The 20,275-nt window shown below is 52.2% G+C and overlaps 2 protein-coding genes across 3 annotated transcripts; one reads left to right on the forward strand and one right to left on the reverse strand.

Annotated features, from left to right (window-relative positions):
* Positions 1 to 7,085: 7,085 nt before the first annotated feature.
* Positions 7,086 to 8,198, forward strand: IUM83_01946 (pectin methylesterase; the record flags this gene model as incomplete). Its single annotated transcript, XM_067925839.1, has 2 exons — positions 7,086 to 7,625; positions 7,701 to 8,198. 2 exons carry the CDS (start codon positions 7,086 to 7,088, stop codon positions 8,196 to 8,198), a joined length of 1,038 nt encoding a protein of 345 aa, XP_067800866.1.
* A 2,530-nt stretch (positions 8,199 to 10,728) lies between these two features.
* Positions 10,729 to 18,337, reverse strand: IUM83_01947 (uncharacterized protein; the record flags this gene model as incomplete). Of its 2 annotated transcripts, XM_067925840.1 has the most annotated exons (5): positions 10,729 to 10,892; positions 17,865 to 17,883; positions 17,973 to 18,080; positions 18,198 to 18,250; positions 18,319 to 18,337. In XM_067925840.1, the coding sequence occupies 5 exons, from the start codon at positions 18,335 to 18,337 to the stop codon at positions 10,729 to 10,731; spliced, it is 363 nt and encodes a 120-aa protein (XP_067800867.1). The 2 variants fall into 2 exon arrangements, with proteins under 2 accessions (XP_067800867.1, XP_067800868.1); XM_067925841.1 differs by lacking the exon at positions 10,729 to 10,892 and having other exon boundaries at positions 17,816 to 17,883; positions 17,969 to 18,080.
* Positions 18,338 to 20,275: the final 1,938 nt, after the last annotated feature.

Genomic DNA, 20,275 nt, shown 5'->3' on the forward strand with positions numbered 1-20,275 from the left:
AGAAGGCCGGCTGACCATGAAACTCAGTATCACGTATGGATGACCTTGACCGCAGTTGTGTACGAGGCCCCCTGAGAAGCCAGTCAGCCACAAAGATATGCACCTTGAAGCTGTGCAAGATCCAGCCCGGAATGTCGACATCAACAGCTGGCCAGTATAATCAAGCCAAGGAGGGTATAATCAAATCAAGGCAAAAACGGCTGGTATATTCAAGTCAGGACAAACTACCCCAAGTATAATCAAGGCAAGTCTTTCGCCAGACGCACCACAACGAACATAGAAGAACACCAAAGAAGGATACCTTTACAAACCGTTAGCGATAGTCTAGCTGATAACAAACAGAGAGTTCGTTTTACCCCCTACTGCGCAAGTGGAAGCAAGTACCAGCCAGGAATTGGGTCCGCTGATCACCAAGGACAAGGTCAACGCGGAGCTCCCCACACACTCACTCAAGTCAAATTACGTGGGGATCGGTGGCTCCGGCGCCTAAGTGATCCACGTATTCCATATCCCAGTTGGTCCCACTGCGTGTAGGTAAGAGTGGTTACCCATTTCGAGTTCACAAGGTTATCTCGGGTGGTTAGTTAGCAGTCACCCCCGGGAATAGTTTGATCGACTGCGTACAAGGAACGAAGTGTATTTGGTTTGGCCAACCGGGCGCAGTACCGCCGTGGGGGCAGAGAGGAGCTGATGGAGCATGTGGTAGGGCAAGAATCCTGCTCGTCCTGGACAAGCTAAAGGATCACCGCTGGAACATCGAGATTAATGCGTTTGAAGTGCGGGTGAGTTAGAAGCATTAAGGACTCATGCAAGCCCATGCAAGGCCCGGCGACGGACATTCGCGCACCGTTAGCCAACTACGGTGAGCAACCTGGAGATCCCCAGCTGACGAAGTATTTACAAGAGCTCGGTGGGAATCGCGGACAACGAACTGAGACTGCCACCCCAGAACAATCGACTGCAACTGAACCGCGGGTGCCGCCGGGTGACGCGAAGCCAGCTTTGTGGCATGAAGCGTCGACGCAGAGCTGCCCGGGGAGCTGCCACCAATGTCCATGAGCAAGGTGGTGACTTTGAAACCAACGAGACTGGAGCGTTGCCTCCAGGTGCTCGACGGGTACGGCTGGCCCTAGGTGAGAATAACTGGTCTCTAGGCCGCCATACCAGATCGGTGACTGCAATGTGAATGCTCCAAAGGCAAAGCCTGTACGAGGACAACTTAGTGCACAGCAGCAGCAACCACGATGGCGCAGACGTCATCGCAAGACGCGTAATGCTGTGGCTGAGTAATATCTCAAGTGTGAAGTTGCTGAACTTCTACGATGCCGGAGCCGAAGCCCAGCACAATTTCCGAAGGAAGGAGTGTAGAACCAAGCTTCAGGGACAGTGTAGAGAATGGCAGGCGTTATAGCTTGGTTCCAGTATGCTACTGACTACACGTGCCCCAGAGAGTCATCACAATCTGTGTCCGACAGCTCCGGCTGAGCTTGTTTGTATATTCGTATGGCTCGTCAGGAAGCCAATATCTGCTCCTTCCTTTACTTGGAATCGGTATGCCTAACGGCACGTCTGGAGGGCTGACTGCATGGCGGACATCAGCTTCTGGAAGCTCTGATCCCGCGAGAGTACCTTCATCCACCTCCATAGCCCGAATCGACACATATATCCCTTTACTGCTTTCTGAGGATGGATCACCGTCCGGTTGATCGTTATTCCTGAAGGTTACAACGCACACAGGACAGCACAATCTAAGCATAGAGGTTACAGCGTTAGAAGCTAGTAAACTATGGACCCTAGTAGTGCTAGTCGCACGGTTTGGAAAGATCAATATCACCCCAACGTTCATTGATGCAGAAACGGCGTCATTTCCGCGACATTAGGCAAACTGTAACCGGCTTTGCTGCACCTCATCGAACCTGGTTGTCATCTTCAGGGAGGAAAACACAAAATGAGCGGGAGATTGCGATGGAGCAGCTCGGCAACCACCCGTTTGCCACCGATTGCGCGCGTCCTTCGAAGATATTGACCTTGAATTTATCCTTGACTTTAGAAGGATTTTTTAGTAGTTTTGTTAGTGCTAATATCGTGATTATCTTACTAAGTTTTTATTAGTATTAACGGCTACTCCTTGGATATGTAATAATATTATTACTTATAGTACTACATTATTAGTAGTGTGTAGTAGTAATCGTGGTTTTATTATTATCAATCCCTGGGTGCATATAATATAAGGATATTATCCATCGTTGGCAGCTGAACTTTCGTCCGCGCTCTAGTCAGGCGTCGTCCGCATATTGATGAGCTCGAGAACATGTTTAAGATGAAGCAACGAACCACAACCTGCCTGCAGACACCTGCCGCAGATAAAACTTGCGTGTCCACCCAGATGAAGCCTATCGAAGTCCCGGGTCCCGGCATCAATTCATGGCTGCACAAGGGCATTCTGACCACCTTCGCACCCAGCAGAACACACGCGATCGACCAGTCTCCATGCTTTCCAGACTGCGCCTCCAACAAGAACAGTGGGTCCGGGCCACTTAAGAAGCGCTACGACTCCGCACAGTACAAGGCCATCAAGAATTCAGGAAGATGTTTCGGCTCAGGACTGCCCAACTCCTGTTCTATGATCGGGGACGACCTGGACGATGACGTCCTGCATATCCTGGACGACACGGTCAACTTCATGCAGAGGAATGCGTCGTGGTTCTGGCTCGCGGGGCGCTGGGTGACGTTCGACTTGCAGGTGGATGCAGACGAGCAGGCTGAGCGCAAACGTCTGTGTGATGCTACGGCCACTCAGGGAAGCGCTGTCTATGGTAATCGCGTGTGAAAACCCCGATTTCTTGCTACCGCGGCCGAAGCCATTCCCAATGTACTGCGACCATCGTAATTTTACTCCCCGCATACAGTGTCAAGAAGCACATGAAGGGCAAAATGTTCAGATGGTCGATGAAGCTGATGAATATCCACATGGTGGAGCATGTGATTGGGCCAGCCAACGTGTGGGCCGCCATGATCTCGCGATGGGCTGGGAATCACTCCCCGAAGTGACACGAGGCTGAAAAGGATTTCCCCAAAAGCCACCAATTGCTTACTGACCCGGTCGGTGACGTGGCTAAATCCGCCATTCGGATTGGCTGAGATTGTCCCCGGACCCGCCTGTGTGCACCGTGCGACAAGCTCTGAGCCGGAATTCGGCAGTGTTCCGCAAAATGAAGTGCGAAGAAACCTAGGATGGGCCCTTGAGGTTTGCAAGACAGCGCTGAGACGAAAACCCTGAGCACGGATCTCCGTCCAAGCCGCCCCCGTCCTTAAGCGGGTTGACACAAAGAGGAACGTCGAAAACGCCTGCACGAACGTATCGTGTATGGTGTCCCGCCTCTCCTAGGTCTTGAACGCACACTGATTTCGTACACACGGAGCCCAGAGATTGCCGTGAAGACAAGTCCACAGTGCCCAGACAAGCGTCCCACTACCGAGTGGATTCATCCTACCTTCGACCGCAGAACCTCAGGCAAAGTCAAAACCCCTGAGTGGAAGCTATCCCTGAACGGAGATCTCGGATATGCTTGCGTAGAAGGACGGCTGACCATGAAATTCAGTATCAAGTATGTGCGGACTCGTGGGACCTTGCCCGCAGTTGTGTTCGAGGGCCCCGAGAAGTCAGTCAGCCACAAAGATATGCACCTTGAAGCTGTGCAAGATCCAGCCCGGAATGTCGACATCAACAGCTGGCCAGTATAATCAAGCCAAGGAGGGTATAATCAAATCAAGGCAAAAACGGCTGGTATATTCAAGTCAGGACAAACTACCCCAAGTATAATCAAGGCAAGTTTTTCGCCAGACGCACGACGACGATCATAGAAGAACAGCAACGAAGGATACTTTTACATACCGTTAGCGATAGTCTAGTAGATAACAAACAGAGAGTTCGGTTTACCCCCTACTGCGCAAGTGGAAGCAAGTACCAGCCAGGAATCGGGTCCGCTGATCACCAAGGACAAGGTCAGCGCGGAGCTCCCCACACACTCACTCAAGTCAAATTACGTGGGGATCGGTGGCTCCGGCGCCTAAGTGATCCACGTATTCCATATCCCAGTTGGTCCCACTGCGTGTAGGTAAGAGTGGTTACCCATTTCGAGTTCACAAGGTTATCTCGGGTGGTTAGTTAGCAGTCACCCCCGGGAATAGTTTGATCGACTGCGTACAAGGAACGAAGTGTATTTGGTTTGTGTATCTCTCTCTTCGGAGAGTGGTGCGCGTGAAGGAAGTGCGTTTCAGGTTGACCAGTGCCTGGAACGTCGATGGTTGACTGGCGTACGACCCGCCGCTCGAGGGTCTAAGAATAAGTGGCGGCTATTTGTTCGTGTATAACTCTGTATTTGCATTGGTTATCTGGATGAGTGTATATTCTGGGGTTCTAACTCGTGGTAGTATTCCGGTCTTGCTTCCTGCTCCGACCTCCCGACCATTTGGATAGTGCGTTCGAGTCAGTGAACATCACGCCCGACTGGTCAAGGCCTCCAAACCATTAAACAACTCACCCGGTGACTTATCCAGGCTCCCCGAAGATAAACGACACCGACAGGGACTCACAAGGTGACACGCCACCCTCGTCCGCGGACCCCCATAACCTGCGTTTAAGGCTTAAGGGACTGCGTTCAAGGGTTTACCTTCCCGAGAAGTGCCTACAACCACTTCTCCGGGCTGACCACCGTACGCCTGGGCGATTCAGGTTTCACCAGCCTCGCCACACTGTCCCGCCGGCGTCTCTGTCGGCGATAAGTCCACAGCGGCAGCTCCTCCCCCACCAAAAGTGGAGGTACGTGATCCCATGGGGAGGCCCAACGCAAGCATAGCGGGGACGCGCGGGTGCTGCGCGGAGTTAATGAAGAATGGAGTCAGACCCGTCAACGAGTGCTCAGCGTTGTTCAAGGCGAACTTGGCCAACGGCAAGAATGCACTCCAGCTCGGGAATGATGTCGCGTAGCTCCGGAACACGTCTTCAACGACGCGGTTGGTACGTTCAGTCTGACCATCCGTCTCCGGATGTGCCGCGGTTGATATTTTCAGCTTTGTGCCCAGGCATTCGAAGAGCTTGGACCAGAATGTGGCGGTGAAACGGGGGTCTCGATCGGAGGCGATCTATTCAGGCAACCAATGGTGTGTAAACACCGCATCCAGTAAGAGCACCTCGGTTTCTTCCACGGTGACGGTGTCGGACACCGGCGTGAGGTGGACCATCTTACTGAACCGGTCCACGAACACGAGGACACCAGTGCGGCCATGCTCATCGGGATGTAGCCCCAAGACAAAGTCCATCGACACCGAGCGCCACACCTCGGTGGGGATAGGGAGTGGGCGCAGCGGGGCCTGTGAGGACGGTGACGGCTTCACTCTCTGGCAAATTTCGCAAGTGCGCACTCACTTGCGTACTCACTTGTACAAGTGTGGCCAGTAGAAATCTCGCGCCACCGCCGCGAAAGTCTTTTCGAGTCCCTAGTGACCTTGGACAGGAGCATCATGATACTCGTAGATGATCCGCCCACGAAGGTCTCCGTCGTTCGGCACCACGATTCTCGGGGCAGCGAAGTGGTCGATGGCGTACATCAGTAGAGAGCCATCGAGACTATAACGCTCGATGTGACTTTGAATTGAGCGCGATAGAGCCTTCAGTGTCGCATTGCTGGGTGAGCGAAGGTGTGTCACGATGGCAGCATACTGTGCGTCGTGTTGATGCTTGCCGAAGGTGTTTCAGGTGGACTTCCACGGCGCTGAGCTTGCCCTCAGCGCGACTGTGTACGAAGATATCACCGAAGTAACTCGGTGCGAAGTCGCGAAGTGGGCACAACACGTGGAAGACCATGTGATTACATATTGCTGGCGCGTTCTTTCATCCTTGGGGCATTACCAACCACTCCCAGAGCATACCGCACAGCGTGCTCACTGCGGTGATAGGAATATCGCACTCTCTCCTCAGGATCTGGTAGAACCCATCGGTCAGGTCGATGGCACTGTAGATCGCGCTACCCGCCATGGAGTCCAGCACCATGTCCCTCCGTGGGATTGGTGTCTGCGCGGGGATGGCGGTATCGTTCAACTTGTTGACCGCGTTGACAATGCGCCACCCGCCCGTGGTCTTCTTCACGCAGAAGGTTGGACTCGAGTGCGGCGAGATGCTCTCGCGCACATGTCCTGCCTTGCGGCGACTCTAAAAAAAACTCGTCGATGACTTTCACCTGATCCCGCGGAAGCGGTCACTGCCGAGTGACACAGTACTTCGTTCCAGCATAGTTCCTTGTAAATTGTTTTGTTTGATGAGTTTCAGGGAGAGGCGGGCCGAGTAGCTATCTAGTATACTACGCGTGAACAAAGGACTCGTAGATTGACTCGTCACGGTCATTCTTCTGAAATCAATAGATTCTGAGGACGAGAACCTCATACGCCGTCCAACAAGATAAAGAGGTTCCCGAATACAAGATCTGTAGGAAATACCAGTCTTGTCAGGAGTTGTCTGTAGCATCAAGTAACATGTAGATAGTTTGATCTACGTTTAAATATCCCCAGTCAATATATTCACGCCGAAGTCCCCGCATTAGTGTTCGCACAGACCCTAGCTGTACAGCAAACGCTAGAACTTTTATTAGGTAGTGGATATTATTATTATTATTATTATTATTATTATTATTATTATTATTATTATTATTATTATTATTATTATTATTATTATTATGGCAAGGACAACTCCAGTGCCATGACGGCGACTCCAAGGCGCTCGGATCCAAATGCTTGAACGCATCGCTTCACAGCGCGTTACAAATGCCTGTGGTCTATGCAAGGATAATTTTATCCTTACATAGAGCGCAAGCGCAACATCACTGCTGCACAGATATACCATGTGCATTATGCCAGGCCCAATCCCATGATTCGAGCACAGTTTTGTGCAGGTCGACTAATGCTTTGCGTGGCTACACAATCCGACTACGACCACGAACAGCGCGAAGATGAATCTGAAGCGGGCTCCCAATGGAGCTCACATTCTAATTTGCGACTCAGTTCACGGCAGTCGCTAACTCAACCGAAGCATGAAGACCTGTGTTTTCCCTCTCGTGGCGATTGTCGGTCTCACCGCAGGTTCAGTATCCGCCGCCGAAGACACGTGCGGTGGACGGAATGCTCGCATCGAACCCCCGGCCGGTGCTATAGTCGTTGATGCCACGGGTGACTACGACGGCAGTTTCCTGACCGTATCGGAAGGCATGGAGAACCTGGACGTCACCACGACGGATGTGCAGACTGTCTTCGTCATGCCTGGCGTTTACGAGGAGCAGGTGCTTGTCCCGGTATTGGCGGGAGCCCTAGTGCTGCAGGGGTCGACGTGCGACGCCATGTCCTACGAGGACAACGAGGTGACCATCACCCACGCCATGGCGCAGAAGGATCTCCCGGTCCACGTGATGAAGGGCAGGAACGATCTGACCAGCACGGTGCGGTTCAAGTCCAGTAACGTGACCGTGTACAACCTCAACATCGCCAACACGGCCGGAAACGTTGGCCAGGCGGTGGCCGCTACGGTCGACGGCACTGACTACGGGTTCTACGGCTGTAACTTCACCGGTTATCAGGTTTGTATTTGTTGTTGCTGTTGAATTGCGGTTCATTGTTGTCACTTAAAAGGCGATTTTTTTTTTCATTGTCAGGATACGTTATACGCCAACAAGGGCCGCCAGCTCTACGCCCAGTCGTACATCAGCGGCGCCATCGACTTCATCTTCGGGTCCAAGGCGACGGCGTGGTTCGAGAGCTGCGACATCGAGTCGGTGGGTCGGGGCTGCATCACCGCCAACGGCCGCTCCTCCGAGGACAGCCCGTCCTTCTACGTCTTCAACGACGCGCGGGTGTTCGGCTCCGGCGCCAAGGGATCGGCCTACCTCGGGCGCCCGTGGAGGCTGTTCGCCCGCGTGATGTGGCAGAACAGCGAGATCGATGACATTATCAACCCCGAGGGCTGGTCTGCCTGGGACTCCACTTCTAGCACGGACGACGTCTACTTCAGGGAGTTCAACAACACCGGCGACGGTGCGGCCACGGACGAACGTGTCGAGTTTAGCCTCGAGCTCAAGAAACCCGTCCCTATGGCGAAAATCCTCGGCGACGACTTTGAGTCCGAGTGGTGGGTCGACACCGCCTACCTGTAGAGAATTATCTAGATGGGGTATACTCGTACTTCATCTACAATTAACTCGATGCTTCGAAGTAATTATCCGGATTTTTAAACGAAAAAGGCAGGAATTTTCGCATCCCTGAGAGAAAGCTGTGGCGGTTAGGCCGTACCAGTTTGACAAAAAGGCTGGTTGGAGTAGTCAATTTCCCATTATCGCTTTTCCTCAGTGGGCACCAAGCAGTCGAGCGTTGATGGCTACGATGAGCGACATCGAGATCGACGGCGTAACAAGCTTTGGCCACGCGGGTTCCTATCGATATGTGCTCCAATTGAAGGACGATACGCTAAGTATCTGGCTGGAAAATCGAGAGAACAAAAAGCAATGGTAACGAAGAATCGCACGACGTAAGCATTAAACTCAAGACGCAGTTCCATCTAAATCCTTGTTCACGCACTTGCTCAGGAACTCGGGAACTCTAAGCAGGTCAGACTTCATTCATTCTACAAACGCGTTTCTGGATGCCACGCCTGCCAAATACTTGTCGGTACGATGGATTCTTTGCCAAATTATTATTCTGCGTAATGCTTATGCTTATTCCAGTATTTCAAGCAGGTGCTGGATTCTGGGCTACGCGAGTCCTAAAACTCACAACGCGAGCTGACTTCGATGAAGCAAGACAAGCTCCAGCTTAAGCTGACGGTGAGTGCACGTCTATTTGCCACAGTGCGTAAGGCCATGTACGTGTTTGATCTCCTTCCGCTCTCCGTCGAGAAAGTTGACGTGTTGGAATCGAAACTGCGGGACTTGCAAGAGCAACAAGCGCGTGCGTCTCGAGCTGACGATTGGCTCTACCTGGAGTCTCAAGTCGAACTGTCGCCCTCAGAAAACAAGTTACAGTAGCATGAGCTACACGCGAACAACTTCATGGTGGATGAAGGCGGAATCGCCGTCCAGTGGCATACTTCTGGACTATTTTCCGTTGGCTTGGTAGTAAACTATTTGCAAAATGACGCTCGAGGATCGATAAGCCTCTACAGGAGTGGTGCGGAGATCCAGTCGATTGCAGTCGGTGGTGAACATGAGCAAAAACCTGGGAAGTGTTCTTTTCGTACTCCTTCCTCCCGTGTGACCTCCACTCTGTTGTGTGTCACTGAGGCGACCAAATCTCACGTTCATTCTGCGGAACTTCCCCCACTGGACCTGCATACCTGAGCGCGGTGCATCTTGGTCAATGAAGAAGGCAGTTACGAATACCACGAACAACCGCAACGGCTGCGAGCTCTGCAGGTGGGTAGGATAACAAAAAGAGAAGCTTCGCTACGAGTCGGGATTTAGCTGGTATGCAGATACGGAGATTCAAAGTTGTGCTTCGTAGTTTCACGTAGGATTGAAGCTCACTTCACCTTTACGTGCAATATTTTGATGGCATATCCATCGTCGAAACAAAGTTAATAAAGCTTTTGACAGACAACGTGACATTTTAGCGTTGCTATCACCGCGACCGTCATAGCTCGTCTAGAACGCAGAAACTGAGATCAATTGTGACCGGCATCTCCCTAGTGAGCATCTTAACGGGCAGGAAACGAGCCTCCTCTCTCTTCCCAACTGGTAGAACCCATAATTTGAGATAGACAATTGGGACGTGGGTAGAGAGCGACAATCCCTTTCTCTCCCTAGCCGCCACGCAAGATACGTGGTTCTTCAGCTATTGCTTCATCGCTTGATAGCCAGGTGCAAGGCGTGACGAAGTTCTCGTCGAGTGCTTCAGTCAACTACCGTTACAGCATCTCGCGCGAGAGCGCGAAGGTGAATATCTGGCTAGAAGACCGCTCCAGCAAAAAAGCAATGGTATGTCTCGAAGGGTCTGTCGTCGTCCCTTTAATTCTAAGCCCCTAGAGCTGTGAACTAATTCGTTTTTAGGGAAACTTGAACGCTGAAGAAAGCCGGAAAAATGTTGTGGATGCATCCGCTCAGCACTATGTCACTGTAAGTTGGTCGCTGGCTTATATGCGAGCCTGAATTATTCATTCGAATACTGTGGCTCTGACTGTAGTGTTTCAAACAGTGTTTGGACTATCCAGTCGATAACAGCGAGGATGCCCAGCGTACGCTGATCCCTCTCCACAGCGGACAGCTTCAACTCGAGTTGAGTTTTCAGCTTCGTCTCCTCCGGTCGGTATGCAATGTGAAGTACGTTTTTGAGCTCAAACTGATCGGGTCAACATTCGTGCGTCACAGTTAAAAAAAAATCAGCAAGAGGAGCTCGACAAGCTTTGTGGCCGCGTTGATGCGACTGTCTGTATGTGGAGAGTGACGACTGGGCTTCGTTAACGTAAATGTGGAAGGAGGTGAGCGCAAAGGACTTCGGCTTGAGCGACGACAAGGCCTCCGTTACGATTCTGGTTCCAGGTCTGTCTGAGATCTCTGCGCTCGTGAACCATCTGCCCCTCATGGCCCACAAGTCATGGACTGCGAGAATGGATCGATTGTGTTGGAGGTGAACGGAGTCACTGTCCAACACGCAGCTACTGGACGCGCTGACTACAAATCTCTGTACAACTTGTCACTGTGCTCTCACGAGACCAGCCACACACTCATGGGCATCTTCCATGTCGGCGAAGGCGTCCACATCAGCATCACTTGCGAAGAAACCTCCGTCAGCTCCGTTGCGCCGTCGAATCTGACGATGGGTAATTTCAGGAGGTGCTGTTGTCGCGTCCAAGGATTCTGGGTCAATCGAAGATAAAGATCACATTGAGTAGACAACAGGACGCAGGTCAGAGAGGTTAATGGCAATGACAACAGAGGGTTGCAAACACTACGTGCCCACATCGACCACATCTGGACGTTGGGCCCCACTCAACCTCTCAGTCCCGTCGTACTAAATTACACGTATTGAGACGTTGAACACTTTGTCAGTGTCAGTCTCACCCAATTCACCACACATTGTGATCCGCGCATGACGATTGATTCACCCACGTGCCATGTATCGTCCGGCTAATACTCTTGTTGGCCACCCAGGGCGATACTAGAGGAACTCCAGCAGGTTGAGCGGAGTCAACTGGGGTCGCCACGTGCAGGTGAGCCAAACCTGCTGCTGGTGCTCACCCGATCCGGTCCAGACTGCCTTTTACACATCTGCTGCAGCTTCCGCTATGGTCGGGACCCAGCCAGATGGCGTCGCCGCCGGAGACTTTCGCCGATCGCCGACCCACGGAATCCCGTGTCGACGAAAGCGTCAACGATCGGCGCGGTGCCGCCAGTCAAAAGCCACGCCACCTGGCCACGCAGAACTGGGATCCGATACGACGTGATCGGGTGGCATGCCAGTCGCGCGTGGCGTCATGACTCTAGGGGAACCAGCAGCAGCCTGTTGGCAACGGCAGCCAGTCCAGCCAAGTGCCCTCGACCGACTGAGCGAGCGGACAAGCTCGAAGTTATCTTCATCATCTCTCACTTGTCAATTGGCCTCGGTCTCCATACCCGCCTCCACTGCAACAACAACCAACACATCCACTTCGCACCAGCCATGAAGGTGTTCACGTTCCTCGCTTCCGTTGCTGCCATCCTCGCTCTCAGCTCGACGACCGACGCCCAGCGACTTCTGCGCTCGGAGGCGTCGACGCACACGGACTCCACCGTCACCACGGACTTCACGACGCTCGGCTCCGGCGGCTCCAGCTTCACGCCCGGCAACGTCGCGGCCGGAAGCAGCTTCGGCGCTCTGGACAAGGACGGCTCCACGGGAGGCCACCGACCGACCGGATCCATGCACGGCGGCGCCGGTCGCGGCGGCTTCGGCTCGGGCCACGGCCACGGCATGCACAACGTCGGATCGGGCGACGGCTTCGCCCACGGCAGCGGCTCGTTCGGCGGCCACGGAGGTCACGGCATGGGCGGCGGCTCCTTCTCGGGCGCCAACTTCCCCGGTTCGTTCGGTGGCCACGGAGGCTTTGGAGGCTCCGGTGTCGGAGGTGGCCACGTCGGTGGCTCTTTCGGCGGCGGCAATGGCCCCTCCATCGGGTCGGGCGAGGCCCCGACGGGAGGTTCGCAAGCTCCTGCTACCAACTCGGTGGCTGCGTCCGGTTCGGCGTGATCTTGAGGGCTCGCATGGTCGAGTAACCAAGTTTTGGATGTGATAGAAGCGGGTTTGTTCGAAGAAGTGGCGTTCCAGGCTCGAGTTGAAGAGCGTGTCGTGAGATGTATGTGGTGTTTAGTAACTGATAGAGGGATGCGAAATGTAACTGAGATGTTCTGTATTGTCTTCTGCGCCTTCTTCCTTTGGCGCCATGCTGCATTCCCTTTGGATATCAAAGCGATTACATTACACTTGAACTCCATCTTGATGTCGTTGAGTAACTAAGTGACTACAATACAAATAAAAAAAAAAACTGCATCTTGATCAGGAACCAATAATATATTTTACTGTAACGAAACTCTATTAGTACTATTGGACCGTCGAGAACCACTAGTATGACACGTGAGAATTTTGTGTCTTGACCACCGTCTTCGTTGTTGTTAGCACAAGCTTCCATACTACTTCGTGTTTGTATCATTATACTATTCTTTAGATATATTAAAAGGTTTTAATATATGACATTATTCAAACCTAACTTACCACTGTACGAGTAGCACTAAACAAAATAGTAATATCATAAGTGAAGGTCATCAATACAAAGGGAAACTGCATACTACACCACCCACACAACCGATTTTGAGGGGTCGATGGAGGAACGTGGGGCTTCTTAGCGCCATGGTGCGAGGAGCTTAAGGGGAGGATCAGATATTTGTTTCCAAACAATGACTTGGCTGCAGAAGACGAGATCAAGTTCAGAAACAGTTCCGACAAGTGCTGGCACTACTGTCGGTGGTAGTTTATGCAGGCTATGAAGCGTGGAGATACCTGCTGGAAAAAACTCACTGTGGCCTCTACGATGCGGACCTTCAACGAAATGAATCGGACATTGGGCAGAAGGAGGAAGCGATGTATGGCAATGTTATTCTGCCGCGATTGAGCTGGACATTCGCGTGAGTGCAACCACGACCACGGAAGAACCTTTCAATTCGGACCTTGTCCAGTTCTGTGGAACGTTTGCATGACAGTGCCAGTGATGAATACGCCAATGCGCTGGCAACGATTGCAGCGTTTGATGTTAAATTGACGCCTGGTGGACCTCTTGTGGACGTCAAAGTTCCTGTAAGGGTGGGTTGGGAAGGATATATTCATCGCTTAAAAGATATTTGGCGAGTGGAACAGAGGATTCAAGATCAGAGGCGAAAATGTAAGGAAAGCCCTGTGACCCCCGGATCTCTAACGTGCAAGTTCGAGCTGGAACCGATGGAAGCAAACTTTAGCCGATGTGCCAGCCCTAGAGTGGTGAATCTGCTCGGTGCATTGATGGCGAGTAATCTTCGGTTCTCGCAATTTTCTCTCTAGGTGGGGATGGATTACGAGGTTGAAGACGACAAGCCAGTGGCGAAGAAGTTGTACGCCAACCTCATCACTCCAGTCTTCGGTAATGTCCGCCGACCTACGGGACAATCTACGACGACGATATGAATTCTGCCGACCAAGATATCGAACGGCTTCACCTCGGCGCTGTGCACCTCGATTGCCGAATGTGTACAAGTTCAAGGTTCGAGGCGTTTTGCTCGGCGATGGTCATGAATCAGACAACCAGCACGCTGTCGATTAAGCTCAAGCCAAGTTTGCATCGAGCGATCCGGTGAGACGCGGCGCTGGTGGAAGTGGATCGCCTACGCGTTCTTCTCGAATCGAGCGCGGGCGTGCTCCTCTTTGATGTCGCTGGCGTTTATGCGTACCGTAAGCATGAGTATCGAGGACATGGAGGCGTTTACTGCTGTCGTGAACTCAGACCACCCGGAGCCAGAGCCGTTCGATCGACCCTGTGGGCTCAACAAGGCACGAGATGCTGCAGTGAAGCGTGGATCTCCAATCCGGTGGAAGTTTAACAAGGAAGGTGAGCCACTTTTGGAATGGGGTCCGATCACATTTGAATCTGCCATCCCGTTCGTACGCACCTTTAGTGACGATGATTCGAGTACGTGGGTGGACGCGACCATTCCTGGACTTGGCCGATGCCACGTCCAACGTGACGATTTTGAGTTTCAAACTATTAGCGCTGACGGAACTGGGAATTTTGAAGGTGGAGTGACATCACTGCAGATAGGTTTTGTGAAATGGAGGTATCTGGGATGGTTTGTCCGTGTTTCTCGCTGCGGTAGGATCGCCGCTGACATTTTTGGGACTTGGCTACTACCACGAGGGAGACTTTCTTCAAAACTGCCCCAGCGTCCAAGAGCTGACGTTCTCTCTGCGACGGATTCGCATTCTTCATATCTAACCTTAGGGAATACGACGGCGATGTGGACCAGTTCGACTACGATTAGCCCTATTGGGAAGACCTTACAGAAGCTCTAGCAGAAATCGGCGGATCTTTTGCGAGTTTTTTTTTTCCGTTTGCGTGTCAAGGTGGGCTCTATGGAATGAAAGAGACGAAAACGGTGTAAAAGTCTACGACCCGTGCATCGAAACGTTTATTGAGGCACTTGAGCAAATGCTGGGAGCAAACCAGCGCCTCGAGTATCGTGATGTGCACCTGCCGCCTCCGTACCACGAGTACACCGACAAACTTCGAGAACACCACCTCGAGGCAATTAAGTATCCACTCCAGGCGCCTTGGCGCGAGTGCAAGCTGTCGTTTCTCAGCGCAATCTCACCGCGAAAAGCGCCGCTAGCTACAGGTGGGGCAGACTATGACAACAACGCGCAGGATGGACTTGACCAGTTTATTTCGTCTAAGATTCTCGAGTTTGCCGCACCTACCACCCTTCGCCAGGTTTGCATTTGAAAAACCCCTGAAGGCGAACGCCGAGATTGTCGCCAAGATGAGATCATCTAGCTGCTATACAATCCCATCGCCGTAATTTTGCCATGAACGCTTTCGCTGCTCCAACCATTATTAACAAACTCCTAGCTACGAGTATCTATACTAGCAAAGCAACAATGAATCATACAACACACCAAACGTGTTATTTGTTCAGTGCGCACTGATACAGCGAGCATGACCACAGTGATAACACCTGGCCGCTTTCCATGCTATCGATTCCATAGCGCGCGGCTGCCTGTCCACCACGTACTGCCAATACTTGCCTCCATCCACTCACGTGCCGAGAATCGTCTGGGCTAATACTCTCGTTGGCCACTTAGGACGATACTAGAGGAACTCCAGCAGATTAAGCCGAGTCAACTGGGGTCGCCACGTGCAGGTGAGCCAAACCTGCTGCTGGTGCTCACCCGATCCGGTCCCGACTGCCTTTTACACATCTGCTGCAGCTTCCGCTATGGTCGGGACCCAGCCAGATGGCGTCGCTGCCAGAGACTTTCGCCGATCGCCGACCCACGGAATCCCGTGTCGACGAAAGCGTCAACGATCGGCGCGGTGCCGCCAGTCAAAAGCCACGCCACCTGGCCACGCAGAACTGGGATCCGATACGACGTGATCGGGTGGCATGCCAGTCGCGCGTGGCGTCATGACTCTAGGGGAACCAGCAGCAGCCTGTTGGCAACGGCAGCCAGTCCAGCCAAGTGCCCTCGACCGACTGAGCGAGCGGACAAGCTCGAAGTTATCTTCATCATCTCTCACTTGTCAATTGGCCTCGGTCTCCATACCCGCCTCCACTGCAACAACAACCAACACATCCACTTCGCACCAGCCATGAAGGTGTTCACGTTCCTCGCTTCCGTTGCTGCCATCCTCGCTCTCAGCTCGACGACCGACGCCCAGCGACTTCTGCGCTCGGAGGCGTCGACGCACACGGACTCCACCGTCACCACGGACTTCACGACGCTCGGCTCCGGCGGCTCCAGCTTCACGCCCGGCAACGTCGCGGCCGGAAGCAGCTTCGGCGCTCTGGACAAGGACGGCTCCACGGGAGGCCACCGACCGACCGGATCCATGCACGGCGGCGCCGGTCGCGGCGGCTTCGGCTCGGGCCACGGCCACGGCATGCACAACGTCGGATCGGGCGACGGCTTCGCCCACGGCAGCGGCTCGTTCGGCGGTCGCGGCGGATTCGGCGGCCACGGAGGTCACGGCATGGGCGGCGGCTCCTTCTCGGGCGCCAACTTCCCCGGTTCGTTCGGTGGCCACGGAGGCTTTGGAGGCTCCGGTGTCGGAGGTGGCCACGTCGGTGGCTCTTTCGGCGGCGGCAATGGCCCCTCCATCGGGTCGGGCGAGGCCCCGACGGGAGGTTCGCAAGCTCCTGCTACCAACTCGGTGGCTGCGTCCGGTTCGGCGTGATCTTGAGATCTCGCATGGTCGAGTAACCAAGTTTTGGATGTGATAGAAGCGAGTTTGTTCGAAGAAGTGGCGTTCCAGGCTCGAGTTGAAGAGCTTATCGAAGACTACATACCTGCGTTTTGCAGTCGATATGGTTAGATCACGGATTGAGTTGAGTGTCTGCACTAGAAATGCAAGAAAATATACCATAGTTGTTCCTTCGGCTTAACTTTGACAGAGAAGATATGTATGTAAACTTCGTACCAGATCAGTACAACACACTACTAATTGTACTACATTATTAGTAATGGTAATTTTACAAATTCCAAGTACAGCCGTTAGTAGTAACATAAAGTTAGTAGAAAAAATCACAATATTAGTACTAAAAAACTACTAAATATCCTACTAAATAACAGGTTGAAGTTCAAGGTCAATCAATATCTTCAAAGGACGCGCGCAATGGGCGGCAAACGGGTGGTTGCCGACCTGCTCTGTCGTATTCCCCCGCTTTTACGTTTCCTCCTTGAAAATCGCAACCAGGTCCGATGAGGTGCTCCAAGGCCGATTGCTGTTTGCCTGATATGACGGAAACGGTGCTGTGTTGCATCTGCAGTCATTCTGTTCATCATATTTGCAGCAATAAGCTCTGGGGTGAGGCTGAGCTTTTCAAACGTTACGGCTAGTACAGCAAGGGTCCATGGTTTGCTAGCATCTAAAGCGGCCACTTCTATGCGTAGAGTTTGCAGTCCAGTGTGCGTCCTAACCTTCACGAATATAGATCAACCGGACGGTGAGCCTCCCCAGGAAGCAGTCAAGGGATATCTGTGTCGAGTCAGGCTACGGAGGCGGATGAAGCTTCTCTCGCGGAATCTGACAGCCGTACGCAAACGACAGTGAGTCGTAAATCTGGTGTTGGGATTCCGGCTGATATTGGCCATTGCAAACCCTCCCGAGCTCGGGACGCCCGTTGCTCCTCAACAGCTTTTCATGAGTCTTTTCGACAGGTTCGTTTGTATTGATCCCTCTCCGCACAAGCACGGGCGATGAGCGAGCCCAGCGCCAGCTAATTCTTCATCGCAACGACGTAGAGATTGAGCGGATGAGGAAATTCGAGCGGAATCTGTGGTAAGGGCTTTTAGTAGTTTGATTTTTACTATTAGAAACTATATTTTTTTAATATTACAGTTCCCACGCACCCTATCAGTAATATTATTATGGTTAGTCAAATCAAAATCATCTCCCGAGTTATTAATATTATTATAGGGGTGAAATCGATATTACTACCAATCCCTGCTTAGTACTCTTCATCGAAGTATAGAGTGCTGCCAGAACATCGGGTACAAATTTTTAACCGCGCTCGTGCAATTTCGTTTTGTTTTTATCCAGCCATGCGAACCTGAAAGTATAATCGGTGCCTGAAGAGAGCCGGGGTTAAAAAACATATAATTATTTAAGTATCCACTTGCTCATCGCGCAGAAAAAAATACGAATTGCACGCACCTACATGTTCGAGAGACGTCTGTAGCACGTACATAACCCACAACGTGAGCGTCGACTGCACTATTGCGTATGCGTTCCGCAGGACGAAATGTAGTTGCACCCACGGTTCAAGCTGGAAACGGCGCGAAAGTTGCGATATCAGCAATATCAATGATAGGAGCTGTAGTATTCCGTAGATCATAACACTTTGGATGGTAGTGGCAAGCTCAGTCTCGGATAAATCGCGCACATTCGAAAAGTACGCTCGATTCGGCAAATGATAGATCGCGGCTAAATAAATTGCTTAGAACACAAAAACAGAAATGTTAGCAGGTTTTTTTTTTATCAACAAACCCGCAATACAGGCGTACCGTATAACACGGGCACCATAACTTCAATATATTCGACGATCAGTAAACTCTCGACGCGGCGCAATACACGGCAGGTCTCGAGCACAAAACGTTGTCGTTCGTCAACCGACAGCGCTTTCAGTATGGTTGAAGCATGGAGTTTATTTTCCAGGAAGTGCCCTCGTGACTGGGACCACGAAACTGCAGATTTCGGCCGCTCAACAGCGCTGTTGGTTGACACTTTTTTCTTCAGTCGTGGAGGTGGTGCTGCCACAGGTGGCACAGTTTCCAGAACAATATTCTTAAAGGTCCTCCTACCCGAGACGGGCTTGCGATAGCCCCAACTCTCCACCGACGATAACAGCGATAGAGGTACGATTGTTGCCGAAAACCTTTTAATCTTCAGTGGCTCCATAACATCAGTTGTAAACGCTGAACAACTTTCATCTGAAAGAATCAACAGCGCAACTTCTATCATTGTCGCTCGTGTAAATTCAGGCCCCACCTTGATGTTCATCTCATCTACTCGGATGAAGCGGTTTTGTAGTCCATACAGCGCGGCGGTGCAGCTTAAAAAATCGACAATCATCAGCACGACGGTGACCATTGTTGATATCGTGTTGCGCATGCAGCTCGCCGTGAAAAGGCCGTTGAAAATTTCCACGTTGAACGCGATATATACTGGCTGGGTGTCTGGGAGGTGATAAGTGACTTGATAGAGTAGAAGCTTTTCAAGAATCTTGATCATGGGGAGAACTAGTACTGTGAGAAGAACTTGGACAAAAGGATACTTCTTCGCCATCAGAAATCCGTAATAAAACAGCGGATACACTATGGACAGACTCGATCCCGCGTATATCATCACCGTGAACCTCTTGAGCTTCAAGCGCACCAACAAATTTGAGCGGCAAGCAGGTCCGATGTAGATCCACAGCGCTACAACGATGAAAATAAACCAGGGTGTGGCGAGCAAAATGGTTGAAAATGGCACAGGGAAGCCCAGAGTCGACGCTATTCCGAAGTGAACTGCTGTGTGCGCTGCCGAAATTGCAGCTGAAATGGGTACGAGCAGTCTAAACCGCTGCGGGAGTTCCGGATTGCAGTACAGCACCAGCATGAAAAATGCGTACGTATAGCAGCCTTGAACCAGCCAGACCCGAATCCAGAAAGCACCGTTCGCTTTTGGCCCGGCCAGCGGGGAGGCCAGCGGCAGCGCTTCGGAGAGCAGAACCAAGAGAAGACATGGAAGCGGTGTCAGTAATGTCACGGCTGCTGTCCGAAGCCAAGAAGACCGACAAGTTGTTTTGTCCCAGAGGATGAAAGCGTGCAGCCGCTGCAGCCGCTCTGCTGAGAAAGCGCCTTTGTGGCTGATGTGCACTGCGTCCCAAGCGTGGCCGATGGCGAGAAGAGGTGATTTTCGCATTTTTACTGAGAGGGGACCTATCTACCCTGGCGTCCAAGCAAGGCAAAACTGCAAATAGTATTCGTCTTCAGCACGATCCAACTGATCTAACTCTCGTTTATTGTTGCTGCTGAGTATTTATGGCCGCCATCTTCTGTTGTTGTTGTCTATTTCTGCTGTGGCTCTGGTCATGCGAAGCCACTAGGGGTAGCCAGAGTTGCAGACAGATGCAGAAACAAAAAAATGAGTGACTCTGCTCACTGCTTGATCCACGCGTGTCTGCGTTGCAGAAGCCCAAGGGGTAGCCCCGACCGCCCCCATGAGCGTCTGAAATGGAGATCACACAAAACACGGCAGCATCTCCCCAATTCAAGCGTGAACTTAGCGTGAAACCACGAGCTTCCAGCAGCCAATGAGGCGCGAACATGAACTTCATCGTTATGGCTTTATGGGAGTGGGGATGGAAGAGAGGGAGGGCTCTCTCGAGGTGCTGGTGGACTGGATGACGGTGTAGACCAACTACAACCGATGGCGCGGGACTGACAGGAACGCGGCAATGCGAGAGCTTCTCACAGA

This window comes from Phytophthora cinnamomi (genome assembly GCF_018691715.1).
Source record: "Phytophthora cinnamomi strain GKB4 chromosome Unknown Contig0, whole genome shotgun sequence".
In the NCBI taxonomy this organism is placed as follows: domain Eukaryota; phylum Oomycota; class Peronosporomycetes; order Peronosporales; family Peronosporaceae; genus Phytophthora; species Phytophthora cinnamomi.